Below are 16,833 nucleotides of genomic sequence, written 5' to 3' on the forward strand. Positions count from 1 at the left end.
AATGAACCTCTTGCTCTCACGTGCTTCCTAAAATAGCTTGTGTGAAAGCAGGGTCTGTTGTGGAGAGCTGTCACCGACCCTTTAGGCAGGAGAAGATGCGTTCACCCTGACCGCCTTCCTAGTGACTGTAGCCTGCACAAAGATAAAGCATGTCAGATGCAATTGCCATAGACACACAGTGACCATGACATCATTCTGTGCACAAGTGACCGCTAAGCAGTGTGAAGAGCGAGAGCAAAGGAGAGGAACGCATGGAAGAGTACACAAACCCTGCGCCCTATGCATGCTTTGAGCACACAGAGCAAAGCCAACATGGGCAATGATGTCAACTACTTTCCCATAGAGGGACTATGGGAAAAAAACTGAGGTGCAGCAAGCAGTAGCCCCCTTTTCAACATCTTCAGGGCAGAATGGCATGTTAATGACTATCACTTTACAGGCCACATCCCTAAAACTGACGTGTGTCAAACATGAATAAACTAAAGAGATAATGTGAATAATGAGGGTCTGTGTTGCCTATAATTAAGGTTTATTTACTGATGTTTGAAATAAAACTCTATCAGTGGTGTGAAATGTTCACCAACTATTTAACAGTTGAAAACAAACACCATATCACAACCCAGGGAATCTTCTTGTTGACTACAGGCAGGTATATCACATATGTTGGATCTGCAGAAATGACAAAATCTGAGGTAAACTCATGTCCAAAGTCACTTTGCAGAGCCCAGAAATCTTTCTTTACAATAGCTTTACAAAGGTTGCCCTCTGTTGGTGATTATGAATCTTGCATACCATCTGCACAGAGGCCCACACAGGCTACAATACTTTTACAGCTGAGTAGTATGCCTATCCTAATACAGTTTGGCTGAGCCACAGATTCAAAAACAGATTGACAAAATTGTTACACAAAGGCAAGGTTCTGCATGAGGCTCAAACTGCACCTAGGGCAGTGCTGCATGCCCCTAGACACTAGAATATTTAACACCAAACAGCACAGTGAAATAAAGCAATTACATTAACTTGCATGGTTGCCAATGCATATATGGAGTTATGTGCTGTTTAATTAATGTGGTATAGAACTGCATGGCTGTGCATGTTACCCACACAAAACGGTGCACACTACAGTATGTTTGCCTCCTTTACTTTTGGTAGTCTTGCACTGCTTGTGCTGTTTCTAAATGCCAGAGCACTACCACAAAGCTACCTCTCTGCATTTGTCTGGACCTACTCATGTCAAAACAGGCAAAATATGGTGTAACCTATATTCCACAGCTTATGCACATAGATGTGTAAAGGTAACCTACATTTTCCAATGTGAATCCACAGCTCACTACATGCATGTCTAGCCTGCATATTAGAGCACTGTGATTCAATTCATTATTGAATCATATGACTATCCTGTAAATATTCCTTTGGTCTGTTACCTTATAGACTGCAGCAGACTTTTGCATGTCAGACATATTTAGATGTGATGCCATGATGTAATCAACATGGAAATCACGCCATCATGAATCTTTGAATGACTGATGATGATGATGATGATGCCTTTTTCCAGAAAATCCTTGCACTCTCTCACTGTGCCAATGTGTTCTTCCGCGCTATATCACTTGTAATCGTTTATTTACGTCATAAACCGTAGTTATAACGCACGGTAAGAAAACCATACTTCAAGCACACATCCGATTAATTATTATTCTACTAATATGACCTTTATTATAAATCTATACGGACGTTTATTCGTAATGGCGATGCGGGGATCTAGTTCCTCTTAAAAAATGAGTTCCACCCATTTCGCCATTTTATGTTCTACAGCAGCTTTGTTGTGAGGAGGAAACCAGCTTGAAGCGCGAACCTACCGTATATTTAATGCTAGTAAAAATTTAATTATTAATTATTGTAGCGAGGTTGGTTAATATTTACAGCATTTACACTGACCACTGCAGTATATTTATTAAGCGCTATACAGGGAGCGGTAAATCAAAAATTAGGTTAGCTTAGCTCGCCTGGCAACGTGTTTGATGGTCGCAGCCGACAAAGACGACTGCTCGTCGCACACTTTTCTCTGAAACTGTAACCCACCAGAAGACACATTGACGACCACCGTGCAAGACACGAAGACTGAGGAGATGGCGACCTCAGTGGGAAACGTGGCTGACAGCACAGGTTGGTTTATTTTAATGTAGCAGACGTTAAATGGAAAGTAGCGTAGCAAGCTGTCAAGGCAATCTTATCTTGTGTTGCTTCGTTAACGTTAGCTAACGAGCGATTGAGCTGGAGGCTGGCAAGTAGCCAATGTTTATTAAAAATAATATAATAAATGTGCTAGGTTTACTGTACATTCAACCTTTCGCAACACATAACTGAATATGATGGTATTTACAACGTGGGCCCAGTTTATCGATGTTCATATTGTAGCTTCGGTCTGACGCTAACTGTATTGGTATGTTAGCGAAAGTTAGCATAGCTAATGTTGACAGGTAGCAGGTTGTAACTGTAGCTAATGAATCTTTTAAACAGTTAACGAGTGTCAATTTTACGACCACGCGTAAGTGTATAACGTTAAACGTTGCACTAACGTTTAACGTTACACGTGAAGCTTTGACAGGTGTGTGTGTGTATAACGTTAACGTTTAGTAAAGGCCCTAGCTTAGCAACGGTCGGCATTGTAGCTAGTTAGCTGACATGTATGCTAGCTCGAGTTACATCAAGATGCCATTGTAATTTGTTTGCTCACCGAGTGGCCAGAGAAAATGGCTTCCTATATTAAAAACGTCACCATCTTCAGAACTGATAACTGATAAAATCTAACGTTATTAGTTAACGTTTCTCGTTAACGTTACTACCACCGACATCACGCGGGCCCTGCAGCGTCCTGCTTGTAAAACTGGCCGTGAAGACAAAACCGCTTGGCGCAGGTGCCCAAGGTTAATGAATGTGTTTTTGTCTGCACCCACCCTGAAGCTGATCAGTGGGCAATACATCTCAGTGTGGTCCTCACTGGCATTTTGCGTGATTGCCGCATTGTGATTGGGGACGTTATGTACTTGAAATCATCCATCCTTGTTACTCACAAGCAATATTACGTAATGGTCATGAGTGGATGAACCTGATGTAGTGCGATGTCAGTGTATGCTCAGACATCATGGTGTCAGTTTGCAGGTATGTGAATCCACTGCAACCCAGCTGGATGTTTCCATTAGACCTTCTCCACCCTTGTGTACACTTACACCATGCATGATGTGTTTATTGCATGTTGTTAATGCCACACCCTTAATACTTTGACCTCAAGTGACCCTGTAGGTCCGTCTCAAATTGGCTGTTTCAGTTTTGGCACAGAGCCTGTTGGTAATATAGAAATAACTTGAAAAAATCTGGTAAATATCATAACACAGCAAGAATGGTAGTGAAAACCAGAAACGCTTAGATAAAGATGTTAAATGATGATATTCATTCAAAAGGAAAACTTAACAATATTCATAACCCCACATATCTGTTATTTTAAGGGTGTATGTTCTTGAAATGTGACTTGACAGCTGACCTGTCAAGCTTTTGAGTCATCTTATTACATGTGAAATCCAAAGTGTTGCCAGAACTTGAAAATTTCTCCCAGTGTAACATCCCTGTCCCTGTTTGTTTTTCCATCTCATGCATGAAATTTGTCGCCAAACTTTGTATTACTTTTTACTTTTTTGTGGATGGAAACCCTGATTACTGGGGTTTATATGAAATCTCATGCTTTTTTATTTAAGAAAAAAAAAAAAGGTCTTTTGGCTTAGTGGTCTCCTTTGAAATTATTTTCACTTTAGAATTTACAAGTGAAACATAATGTTAGTACATATGTAGTTTCATTTCTTTAAAGAACACGCAGTCAATTTAAAAATGTTGCCAGAAGTGATCAGCACTTATTTCTAAGTCTTACAGTTTGTCATACAGAAAAAAGAGGCAAGTGTTTGTTGAACAAGAAATTAATTTTTTAAAATCAAATTGTGACCCCAAGAATTGAAATCATAATGTAAAATTCTTATAGATTTGTTTAAATTTCAACACTTGTTCTCAAAGCTCCCTTCATGTTCCCCGTTGCCTTGTTTTCTGTTGAGTTCAAAATTTTAGCCATTATTTGTCCTTGACAGCATTAGTGTCATCTCTTTATTTTTTGTTTTCATTTGTCTGCTTTAATTTCTTCCATCACCTCTAACATGTTGTTTCCCCCCTTCCTTGGGTTGTGTTGGTGCTCCAGAACCGACAAAACGTATGCTTTCCTTCCAAGGGTTGGCCGAGCTGGCGCATCGGGAGTATCAGTCAGGGGACTTTGAAGCAGCTGAGCGCCACTGCATGCAGCTATGGAGACAGGAGCCTGATAACACAGGCGTGCTGCTGCTCCTGTCCTCCATCCACTTCCAATGCCGAAGACTCGACAGGTGAGGTGTGGGGGGGCTGACTCTACGCACACTGAGAATGTGTCGTGGAAGTGAATAATGGGTCCTCTGTGGCTTTCAGTGCGCACAGTTGTTCTGGGGAGTCAGATGCAACAACAGAGTTCTTCTGGAAATCCTCTTGCTTGGTTTAATGTGGCCTTGCTCTGTCCCCTCAATGTCTCTAACACTGGTGGTGGCCATACCCTTGCTTTGCAGGTGTCCTGGTGAAGGTTTCGGGTCTTGCGAGTTACAGGTTTAAATGTTCAATCTTGTTTGTTCTTTTCAATTCCTTCAATGTACCCAGTGCTGACAGTATACTCCGAAGTAATTTCAGTGAAGTTTGTTGTTGTGTTACTGTCAAATAAAGCCCTAAAACGAATATGGCAAAAAAAAATGGACATACAAATCTAAGTTCGGTGAGTGATCTTTCATTGTTGTAAAAATAATTAGCAGTAGGTAGTGAAGCATGTACACTGTGACAGTTGAAGCGAAATATGGAGCATATTCTTCATTGTAGATGAAACATTTGTCTGTGCAAACACATCTTTATTTGGAGTATACTGCCAGCATGTTAATTACTTTGCATCATGGACACTGAAACAATTTTTATGAAATATGTGTTATAGTGTGTCATGTATTAATGTTTTCAACGTTTTAAGGATATTTGCCTTGAAACATCTTTCTCTTTTTCACCACTTGCACATCGCTGCTGCTGCTGCTTCTGCACAAGGCACTGAGCCAACGCTACCAGCCACTCTCTTCAGGTTTGTGACCATTCTGTGCCCATTCTGGCCCTACAGGTCTGCTCATTTCAGCACCTTGGCCATCAAACAGAACCCACTGTTGGCCGAGGCCTACTCCAACCTGGGAAACGTGTACAAGGAGCGTGGGCAACTGCAGGAGGCCATAGAACATTATCGCCATGCCCTGAGACTGAAGCCAGATTTTATTGACGGATACATCAACCTGGCAGCAGCTCTGGTGGCTGCGGGGGACATGGAGGGAGCAGTGCAGGCTTATGTGTCTGCATTACAGTACAACCCTGTAAGTGACATGCCATCTGTTGAAATCCTTAAAGAGTAACTCAACACTAGGCTGTAAAGCAGTGTTTTCATCACTGGTAGGCATGGTTTTGTGTGGTCAGAAATAGGCCCCGTTGCACCTGTAACCACAGTCAACAGGGATGTCCCAAGGTCCGGGACTACACCTGTTTTTCACTGCAGTAAGGTGAAACATTAAACCGCTGGAGGATAGCAAAGACGGGGGTGTTAAGTTACTCTTTAAATTCACAGCAAACTCATATCTGGTCGTAAAGCAAACATGATCTGTGATCGTGATCTGTGGTTTATTGTAGCAGTAAAACTAAATTTATTTATTTATTTATTTTTGCCCCACCTAGGATCTGTATTGTGTGCGCAGTGACTTGGGCAACTTGCTTAAAGCCCTTGGACGTTTGGAGGAGGCCAAGGTATGTTACAGCGCGTTGGCAGTTTTATATATGTGTTGTTTGTATTTTTGTTGTAGTTTTGTTTTTTCTTTTCTTTTCTTTTTCCAAATACACATTTTTTTTGTTTCTAGTGTCCCCCCACTAAGGCCATAGACATTGTTCCTCTCTCCCTTTTGACATTTTTGAGCCAAATTGGGTCCTTTCCTTTCAACATCCTCGGCCAAGCGAAGGACAGGACGTGGTACCTTTTTTCTCATTTCAGTTACAGTAAGCTTTTCACCCCTATTTGACTTGAAAACAACCTTTGGAGGTATTGGACGGCAATGAGTTAACACCCATGAGAGGCAACCTTTTTTTTTGTATTTTTTCAAATATATAATCATAGTATACAGATTTTTTGTTGATTACTTTTTAGACAGCTTCATCTGTTTTGTTTTTCAGTATAGTACATGTATCACATTTGTCCCCACCCTGTATCACTTTTAGTCCCAATGTCTTTTGCTTTACCCCAACTTTTTATCAGAGGCCAGCTCCTCCCCTTTCAGGAAGAAAGGCTGGAGTTTTTGAATTGAAACATTTGATCTATATTGTCATCATTGAACCTCAGCCCATGCATTTTCATATAGATTTTGGAGGGAAAATGCTGGCTCGGTCTTTGAAGAATATATGAACTGATGAGAAGCTAGTTTATCTTTGCAGTGCAAAAGATAAGATGGTTTCTAACCTAACCACTACACTCCAGTATGGTTATTTGAGTGCCCCATGACACGCTTTTGGTCTTGCTCTTTGTTTCTTGCTGTCAGTACAGTTGCTGCCAGTGTGGGTTACACTTCCTTTTGTCATTTTAAGGCTTCTGTCCACTACTGTAACTGGGCTCCCTGGGTTGGGTCAAATGTGAGGATGTGGAGTTGTCTCAGTGGTTACAGGCCATCTTATTTCGTGCTAGAGGGGGGTAAAGGAGTGGGGAGGAGCATCAGGGAGTCACAAGCTCCCCTGCTCTGTCGCTCCACCCCCCGCGCGCTTGCTAAGGATTGGTGGAGTGTGCGCGCTAAGAGCTGCCTTCCTGACCCTTCTGATCCCCAGTCAGTGCTCAAGCACACCCCAACTGTGCTTTTCATGCACACATGCATTAATTTTGTCTTTGACTATGGTTGATAATGAAAATTGCACCCAGCTGGCTATCTATGCTGATATCCACTGTGATTGAATAGCATGTAAATCTGTTGGTTTGACAGAGCACATTCTCAAGTGCCTTAAAATGGTTCAAGTGTCGTCAGGCAGACAGCTCACAATCTGTACTCCACCTCCTGCGTCAGATGCTGGGTTAGAAAGACAGGCACGCGCAGCAACAGCGATGACTTCTTTATTTCAGAGCTTTGGAGGCTTCTAGATACCAATAATTACACCACAGACTTTTCTCCCTACCCCATTGGCCAGGATTCAAGAAAGCAGGCCAGGATAAAGAAATCAAAGATTTGAAAATCTTCTATGAAAATGCTAAAAGAATGAAAGAAAAGCAATGATTAATACTTCTTCCCTTTTCCTTCAAATATGTAATATTATTCCCAAAGAAATGGGATCAGTTCATTTGGGCAAGATCAAGCCAGTAACTGCCCTCCTGTAGTTTGATATGAAAACTGAATTGATGGACAGCCAGCCAACTTGATCTAAATCTATATTTTACTGTTAACATGTGGAACATATCAAAGCCTTTCTTCCCTCCCAGTTACCCATAAAGCATTTCTTTTGTTTTCTTTGAAATGAAACATTCATTGCATGAATGAAAACTAAGAATAGTCTGTTTTATGTTTGTTGTGATTTGGAAGAACCTGTTTTATTTCCATATTTAAAAAAAGAATGTATTGTTTGAAGACTTTTACTAACGATCTTGTTTTCTGATTTTGTCTCTTTTGGTTTTTCCACAACTGATATTGTTATTTAGAAGGTTTCAGGTGGGTGACACTATTCCTGCGTAGGTGCCTGGCGGAAAGGAACACTAGGGCAGCCTCAGTCCTCTCCTCTTCTTCCAGCCAGCTGCGGCCACCACTCTGACAAAGTCCAAAAATATGGTAACGGGTTTGTAACTGACAACAAAAGAAAAACCACCTCACTTCATGCTCCTCTGTCTTGTGGCTTCCTTTGAAGAGCAAAAGAAAAAAAAAAAAGCAAAATAAATTACAGTAAGCATTTCTTACAGTACGCTATACTAATTACCCAATTCTGTAGAAGTAAAAAGAAACTAGGATTTGGAAGCAATAATCGTGAAAAACAAGTAAGAACCCTCTAACTCTTACATGTTGTTTATTTTTCCTATTTTGTTTTGTTTTTCCTTCTTTATTTGGAGTTGCAGCGTTCTGATGATGATGCAGATAGTGCGCTGTGAGTCTGCAGTAGCGCAGGGGCTGCGCAGCGATATCCTCCAAGCGACCAAAAAGGCGGAAAGCGCAAGCATGCGACCCACACCCCCTTACTCCCTTTGGCCTGTTGGTTGCGGACCTCTCCCCACCCACAACCAGCCTCGCTCCCAAATGCCCCAAATCTCAGATATAATTGGCCTCTAAACATTTACTTTGTCATGCGCAGTAAAACCTTTTTACGAATTCAGTGTAAAAAGGCATATTGTTGATTGGCTGTTAATCTCCAAATGCCCCGTCTTAACATTACAGTGTAGCCACTGGTTGACCCCTCCCCCTTCTGAGATACTGTATGGATGCTGAGTGTGTGCCAGTCTGGTGTTTCAGGTGTTCTACCAGGGGTTGTTGGTCTGCAGCTGTCCTACCTGGCCATACAGCGAGCGCAGCAGCAAAGTAACGACCTTTGCCAGGAGCAAGGTCGCGCAAACAGCATTATATGGTGCATTGTGGTGGTGATGTTGGCAATAGACTCACACCTCGCGCCTGCGTTTGTTGCGCATGCATTACAGGGACCATCACTTTCACGAACTGCCCAGCATCCCAGGTTGTGAGATATTATCCCACATGAAACATACAACATTTATGACATTTATAATATTAAAAACTAATTATACTTAACTAATCAGTGTTGATATTATTAGAGTGCAGCAAACTGTACCTGATGTGGGGACCACGACTTTTGGCGAGAATGTGGTCATAACTGAAGGATGAGGGCATATGTGAGGGTGTTGGTTGGATCCGCGCAGCGTAGGAAAAAGCAATGCAGCTTAGCGCGGCAGAATTGTGCGCACGCAAGCCCATGCTGTAGACTCACTTTTTGCCATGATGGAGAATAGTCACTAATTTTGCTTTCTCTGCCCTTTTTGTTTTTTCTTACTTTTATTCTCAATCTTCTATTTGTTTTTATTTTACAATCCCCTATCCTCCCCCTCTACACACTATACCTCCCCCTTTTCTACCTCTTCTACTCCTTTCCTGTGGTTTTTCATTGTAAACCCACTGAAGGCTTGTTACCTGAAAGCCATTGAGACTCAGCCCAACTTTGCAGTGGCTTGGAGCAACCTGGGCTGTGTGTTTAATGCCCAAGGAGAGATATGGTTGGCCATACACCATTTTGAAAAGGTCAGTTGCATAATTCTTTCTAACATTTGTCAATCTGACTGCTCTCTGTCTTGGTATATTCTTGTGTTGTTCCATGTTTTAAAGCTTGGTTTCCATTTTAGGCTGTGACTCTGGACCCAAATTTCCTTGATGCATACATCAATTTAGGAAATGTTCTGAAGGAAGCCCGCATCTTTGACAGGTGAGTCCAAATCATGACACAGTAGACCATATAATACTCGCTTTGTGAACTCATACTCAATCTTTTGTCTTTTAAAAGCACCACGCTGCCACACCCTGTTTTCCATTACATTCTTGTCTGTGTTGATCCTGTAGCTGTTTTTTTTTTTGTTTTTTTTTTTGCATACCATTGTTTAGGCAGGGCAGAGTTATTGCACCTAAAATGTGTCAGTAATGTTAGACTATGTTTTTTAATAGCCTGTGACAAGTTAGTTAAAAAGAAGATAACTACAATTTCAAATTTTCAGTAAAAGATTCATGTTACCTTGTATCCACACCTTGTGTCATGTTTCCAGAGCGGTGGCTGGATACCTGAGAGCCCTGAGTCTCAGCCCCAACCATGCAGTTGTCCATGGAAACCTGGCCTGTGTCTACTATGAGCAAGGCCTCATTGACCTGGCTATTGACACCTACCGTCGGGCTATTGAACTGCAGCCCCACTTTCCTGATGCCTACTGTAATCTGGCAAACGCCCTGAAGGAGAAAGGCAATGTAAGGCAGTACTTTTTGTGTGTGTCCCCTGTAAAGACAATCTTAAATAGTTGTTAGGTCTCTTTTAGTCAGTGAGCATCTACTGAATTTAACTTTTAAAATGCCAATGTCTTTCCCCAGGTGTCTGAAGCAGAGGAGTGCTACAACACAGCCTTGCGTTTGTGTCCAACCCATGCAGACTCTCTCAACAACTTGGCCAATATCAAGCGTGAGCAGGGCAACATTGAGGAGGCAGTTCAGCTCTACAGAAAAGCACTAGAGGTGAGTTAAGAGTCACCTGATATTATCTGGTCTGTTCAAAAAGATCGCTGTAAATGTGAGCATGGCATTTCTATACTGTTCTTCTTGCTAACCCTTTTTGTTTTTCTTCAGGTGTTCCCAGAGTTTGCAGCAGCTCATTCTAACCTTGCCAGCGTCCTGCAGCAGCAGGGCAAACTCCAGGAGGCCCTCATGCACTACAAAGAGGCCATCAGGTTTGTAAATCTATGTTACAGTTACCTGCTGACTTGGATAAATTTAATATTATTCTACAATGGTTAAAGCAAAAACACCTGATACTCCTATAAAGTATACTGTCATAAGTCAGCTGAGGCTAGGTAGAATATTTTACAAGACATATTACAGTTGAGTGGTGTCGTTACTCAAGTGTTAAAACAGTGTTCCTGTTTGGTTTTAGAATCAGCCCCACATTTGCTGATGCCTACTCCAACATGGGCAATACACTGAAGGAAATGCAGGATGTACAGGGAGCGCTGCAATGCTACACCCGTGCCATCCAGATCAACCCTGCCTTTGCTGATGCTCACAGCAATTTGGCCTCCATCCACAAGGTAGGAATGATTCTTAATTTTAATAGTCATTCCCTTCATGTTTGAAGTAATGATGACTGGATGTGTTCAGAGTTGTGTCACATCACCAAAGGAATTAGTCAGTGACAATGTACTGAGAGATGTCTCCATGCTCGGTAAAATTCTATATGTAGGGTGGCACTTAACTTCCTGTTTATGTGCCTTCATGCATTTTGATTTGTATTCTTATGTTTCCCTTGACCATTAGGATTCTGGAAACATCCCAGAGGCCATTGCATCTTACCGCACAGCCTTGAAACTCAAGCCAGACTTCCCTGATGCGTACTGCAACCTGGCACATTGCCTGCAGGTTTGTATATGCCATTTTTGTCAAATATTTCCAATACATATAATAGTCTTTTTTTTCTCCCTTGTACTTGGCAGTTAATTTTCTAACTTCTCTTATTCCTGCTACTCTCCCAGATTGTGTGTGACTGGACAGATTATGATGAGCGGATGAAGAAGCTTGTGAGCATCGTGGCTGACCAGCTGGACAAGAACCGCTTGCCCTCAGTGCACCCACACCACAGCATGCTGTATCCACTCTCTCACGGCTTCCGCAAGGCCATTGCCGAGCGCCACGGAAACCTTTGCCTGGACAAGGTACACGCACTGATCAAAGCAAGTAAACTTCAATTCATTTTTGGGGGGGATGGAAGGTGGCTGGTGATGGCAGTGGCTTTCTGCAGGGATATGGGGAAGGTAAGGGATGGGCAAGATACTGGATGTATTTAACTTTGAAGATGAAGAGGTGGAAGGTGGTGGTGAATGGGTTGCTTGCAGAAATGAGGAAGTGGTTTAAGGTTGGACGTAATTTTAGATAAATACGTTGTTGTTCACGGGTTGGTGTTAGTCTACTATTGCTTAAGTGTATGTAACTCAGTCAAACTACAATTAGTTATCCTGCTGATGTTGTATTCTCACACTGTTGCATTTTTTTTTTTACAGATTAACGCACTGCACAAACCTGCCTTTGAGCATCCAAAGGATCTGAAATCCAGCAGTGGACGTCTGCGCATTGGCTATGTCAGCTCTGACTTTGGCAACCACCCAACTTCTCACCTGATGCAGTCCATTCCTGGAATGCACAATCCTGAGAAATTTGAGGTATGGGATCTGTATTGTCATTTTAATTCAAGGAATGACAAACTTGACAGGCCAAGTGTGTATAACTCTCATGACAATGTATGGTCTTGCCAGTCAGTGATACAAGGGTTGACTAAAATGGTTGATAAGTTTTATGTATATACTGTGATGTTAATGTACGAGTCTATACTTGTTTTTTGTTTCCTCAAGGTGTTCTGCTATGCACTCAGCCCTGATGATAGTACCAACTTCCGTGTGAAAGTGGTTGCAGAGGCTCATCATTTCACAGACCTCTCGCAGGTAACTGTTTCCATATTTACATAGTGTTTATTAATCTTAAGGATGTGGATTTTTTACTGGCTGGGCATTTTAACAAGAAAATTTTCACTGATACTGCTTCCTCTTTCCTGCAGATTCCTTGCAATGGCAAGGCAGCCGATCGTATTCACCAGGATGGAATCCACATTCTGGTCAACATGAACGGATACACCAAGGGAGCCCGAAATGAGCTGTTTGCCCTTCGTCCTGCCCCCATTCAGGTGAGCGCTGCGTGCGATTTATGATTGACACAGTTATAGTTTATGGATGGCCATCAACTGTGCAAAACAATTACTGCATCTCCACAGTCATATTAATCTGATGTCAACAGACTATGTGGCTGGGTTACCCTGGAACCAGTGGGGCTCCTTTCATGGACTACATCATCTCTGACAAGGAGACGTCACCTTTGGAAGTAGCTGAGCAGTATTCTGAGAAACTGGCCTACATGCCCCATACTTTCTTCATCGGTGACCACGCCAACATGTTCCCTCACCTCAAGGTTTGTCCATCCTCCCATTTCTGCTGTTTCTGTGTCTTATTTGAAGAAACAAAACCAAAAGAAAACAAAATCTAATCAGGGTGTTTGTGACACGTTTTCTATTTTTGACCCACAGAAAAAGGCTGTGATTGATTTCAAATCTAATGGACACATCTTTGACAACCGCATCGTTCTTAATGGTATTGATCTGAAGGCCTTCTTGGACAGTCTGCCAGATGTTAAAGTGATAATGGTGAGTTTAGAGAATTTCCCCAAGAAGCAAATCGTTTAAGTGTGTTATTGGAAAATCACTTCATTTAGTTTAAGTGGTGCACTATAGTTAGTTTTTGGACCTCTAGGTGGCAGTGGTTGACTGTTCATGTTTTATTGTTGACCAAGAATCATCTTAAAAAAAAAAAAAATCTGACATTTCTTTCCTTAGCATTTGCTAATAAGAAAATCTTGGCCAATGTCTGCTCATTTAGATAAAAGATTTTCGGTGTCAAAAGCATTAAAACTTGTGAATACGAACTATGCAGTCAAAATTATTGTTGAATGATTTGGTATTTAAGTTGAAACTGTCTTCTGTGACCAGATGAAGTGTGACAACAACCAGGAATCTGCTGGGGACACAAATGGAGCTCTGTCCATGCCCGTAATCCCCATGAACACAGCAGCTGAAGCAATCATCAACATGATCAACCAAGGCCAAATCCAGGTCACAATCAATGGCTTCACTGTCAGCAATGGCCTGGCCACCACACAGGTAGGTGTAACTTGGACACACCTGTCCATGTAAATGTAAATCTTAAGGGGTATAGCATGGGTAGAAATGCAGAAACAAAGCAAGAGCAGCAGTTTAATGTAGCCTACTACCTTCCCAGATCTTTTCAGCAGATGCAGTTGTAGTCTCTGAGACTGTGTCCTTACAGGTACGATGTCTATGTGAGGTGGAAGCACAGATTTGTTGGTGAGGGAAGTGGTGGCACTATGGATCGGCTGTAAAATGAATGATACTATCTAGGCTCTTCGAACAGAATTCTTATCACCAGTGGGCACTGTAGACTTGAGACCACTCTACCTCTAAGAAATACTGTTTTATCCTTCATTTTAGATCAACAACAAAGCTGCCACTGGTGAAGAGGTGCCACGCACAATCGTCGTGACAACCCGCTCCCAGTATGGTCTCCCAGAGGACTCAATCGTCTACTGCAACTTCAACCAGCTCTACAAGATTGATCCCCCTACTCTTCAGATGTGGGCCAATGTAAGTTGGACAGCCGTGGTTAAAACAGCTTTGTGTGTTCCCTCATGTAGATAATCAGCTGTAAAACTCCCGTCTCTCTCTCTCTGCAGATCCTAAAGCGTGTGCCCAACAGTGTGTTGTGGCTTCTTCGCTTCCCAGCTGTCGGTGAGCCCAACATCCAGCAGTACGCTCAGAACATGGGTCTGCCTGGCTCCCGCATCATCTTTTCTCCGGTGGCCCCCAAGGAGGAGCATGTGAGAAGGGGCCAGCTGGCCGATGTGTGCCTGGACACTCCTCTGTGCAACGGTCACACCACAGGCATGGATGTTCTCTGGGCTGGAACACCCATGGTCACCATGCCAGGTTAGTAAATTAGGGTGACAAAGCAGACTCAGAAGCATTGGTTGCTAATGGAATACAAATGTGTTAGTCAATACACACATTTAAAAATGTCTCATTTCTTATAACAAAATAAGATGTATATGTTGAAACAATTCAAATGAAGGCTGCTTTTTAATTGTAAGATCTCTTTGTAAAGGTGAAACCCTCGCTTCCCGTGTGGCTGCCTCACAACTCAGCTGTCTGGGCTGCCCTGAGCTAATAGCCCACAGTCGTCAGGACTATGAGGACATAGCAGTCAAACTGGGCTCTGACATGGAATAGTAAGTACAATTTAATCTGACATCTTAAAAAAACTGTTAATAAACTCTGAAGTCTGACCATTTTCTTTGTCTGCTTCAGCCTGAAGATGGTCAGAGCGCGCGTCTGGAAGCAGCGGATCTGCAGCCCCCTTTTCAACACCAAGCAGTACACAATGGACCTGGAGAGGCTTTACCTGCAGATGTGGGATCACCATAGCAATGGCAACAAGCCTGAACACCTGGTCAAAATCCACTCAGTAGAGACCAGTGAGAATGCCTGAACTGGAAATTGCTGATTTCTTTTCCCCTTGTACCCCAACCATTTCCTCACTGTCTTTTTTGTTTGTTTGTTTGTTTTTTAACCATATCAGCACCCTTGCTTGGAATGGCCAGTGTCCACTCCAGCCCTCTTCCTCAGTGATTGTCTCCATCGCTGTCATTTACTATTAATTGGACTCTTATTTGTGAAGGAGCCAACAGATGTACACATTTTTTCACCCCCATCACATCCGTTGTTGCGTCACACATCTGCATTTCCTGAGCCAGATGCAGCCTGAGACTTTCAGGCACCCTATCTGAGACTCTTGTGCTAAAACACAGTATATTTGGTGAGCATGAGAGGATTGTGAATGCCCTGCTTCCCTTCAGTACCTTGATCAGTGGATTTTATTTTTCTCCTGTCAGTGTGCATACAGGACGAACTGCAGCTTGTGGAGAGAATGCCCAGCCGTCATTACTTGTCGATCTATTTATAAATGGATTAAGAGTGTCGTGTGTTTTAAGAGGACATTGTTGAACCCTGACAATTGTAACTTTTTTTTTATGTGTTTATTAAATGAACTTCAAAGCATGCTACAGACAGTACAGATACTAACTGCAAATAAGAAGTCTGACAGTTTTCTGACATGTTAAATTGCTTTCCACCCATAAACAAACAGAAACAGACAGCACAAAACGCACCCATCACCTTCCATTCATCACCTGTCCATTGTGTCACACATCTAAGGGGGTACAAAATACACTTCCTCGAGTGACAGATGAGAAAAGGAAAAAGAAACAATGATAGAGCGGTATTGATTGGATTAAATGTCTATTGAAGTTAAGAGTTAATGTAGGAGTGAAAGGAGTTTCAAGCTCTGAAATCTGTTACATTATTTTTTTTCTAAGTGGAGAAAAGAGAAAAATCTTTAAACAAGAATCGTCCTTGCAAAGAAACTATTTCTTCAGTCTGCCCTTAGTACAGTCTATACCACTTGAGCACATGTACAAGCGAGTTGATTTTTTTTTTATGCCAAGCTTGAGCCCCAGCTCCTTTTCCCATGTATCATTTAGTCAGAAAAGAGAACATGTTAAAACTGATCAAATATTATTTTATCCTGGGGGAGACATTATTTTCTTGAAGTTTTCCAAGCAGTTAAGGAAAAGATGTGAAGTGAATTTTTGCAAAGTCACACAACTGAAAGCATCTGAATAGACCAAAGCTCGGTACACCAAATTTAGCAACAGTTTTCAAAACGTCCAAATGTCTTATCAAAGCAAAAGTCACAATTTTATAAAAGCTGGATCTAGAGTAGAGATTAAAAATAGGAGGCAGGTCTCAAGTCATCATGCCGAGCATTGTACCTGACTCCGGTTCCATCAGCTTTAACATACAATTGTAAAACCTAGATTGCAGCTGCTCTTTACTTTGTCTTAAGCTGTCACAAAATTACTGCAATGAGTAGATGTGCAAGTTTTAAAGAATAAGGTTTAAAGTGGAGACTTCTTCCCCTCGCTAAATGCCAACTTTTACCAATTTTTGTTGTCAACCAAGGAATATGTTGTGGCTGTTTTCCTGTTCGATGTCACACTTTGCTTGTGAAGTTGATTGGACAAAGCTGGACAAAGGAACTTGGGATTCATTAGGTGTCAGAGCTGTTGACAAATTGTTCTTGTTTTTTAATCACTCAAACCAGGAACGGCATAGGTAAGTATTTTCTAAGCAGTTTTTGTTTTTGTATTGTCCGTTAACTGTATGCTGTCATTGATGCCACAGGCTATGAGTATAATAAAAAATAAAAAGATGGCAAAACTGCACTGCCTTTGGGGCTCACATGATTGACCT

General features: G+C 41.9%; 1 protein-coding gene across 5 annotated transcripts; it reads left to right on the forward strand.

Annotated features, from left to right (window-relative positions):
• Positions 1-1,787: 1,787 nt before the first annotated feature.
• On the forward strand, positions 1,788-16,810 carry ogt.1 (O-linked N-acetylglucosamine (GlcNAc) transferase, tandem duplicate 1). Of its 5 annotated transcripts, none has more exons than XM_049585208.1 (22): positions 1,788-2,163; positions 4,238-4,418; positions 5,216-5,459; positions 5,815-5,883; positions 9,282-9,398; positions 9,500-9,579; positions 9,914-10,109; positions 10,230-10,370; positions 10,482-10,582; positions 10,786-10,939; positions 11,166-11,267; positions 11,381-11,578; positions 11,906-12,064; positions 12,254-12,343; positions 12,457-12,582; positions 12,693-12,863; positions 12,979-13,095; positions 13,438-13,608; positions 13,957-14,109; positions 14,199-14,451; positions 14,627-14,750; positions 14,830-16,810. In XM_049585208.1, exons 1-22 carry the CDS (start codon positions 2,127-2,129, stop codon positions 15,008-15,010), a joined length of 3,165 nt encoding a protein of 1,054 aa, XP_049441165.1. In that variant the 5' UTR covers positions 1,788-2,126; the 3' UTR covers positions 15,011-16,810. The 5 variants fall into 5 exon arrangements, with proteins under 5 accessions (XP_049441165.1, XP_049441166.1, XP_049441167.1 ...); XM_049585209.1 differs by having other exon boundaries at positions 1,789-2,163; positions 11,381-11,560; XM_049585210.1 differs by having other exon boundaries at positions 1,789-2,163; positions 4,268-4,418.
• Positions 16,811-16,833: the final 23 nt, after the last annotated feature.

The sequence above is a fragment of the Epinephelus fuscoguttatus genome, linkage group LG9 (genome assembly GCF_011397635.1).
Source record: "Epinephelus fuscoguttatus linkage group LG9, E.fuscoguttatus.final_Chr_v1".
Lineage (NCBI taxonomy): Eukaryota > Metazoa > Chordata > Actinopteri > Perciformes > Serranidae > Epinephelus > Epinephelus fuscoguttatus.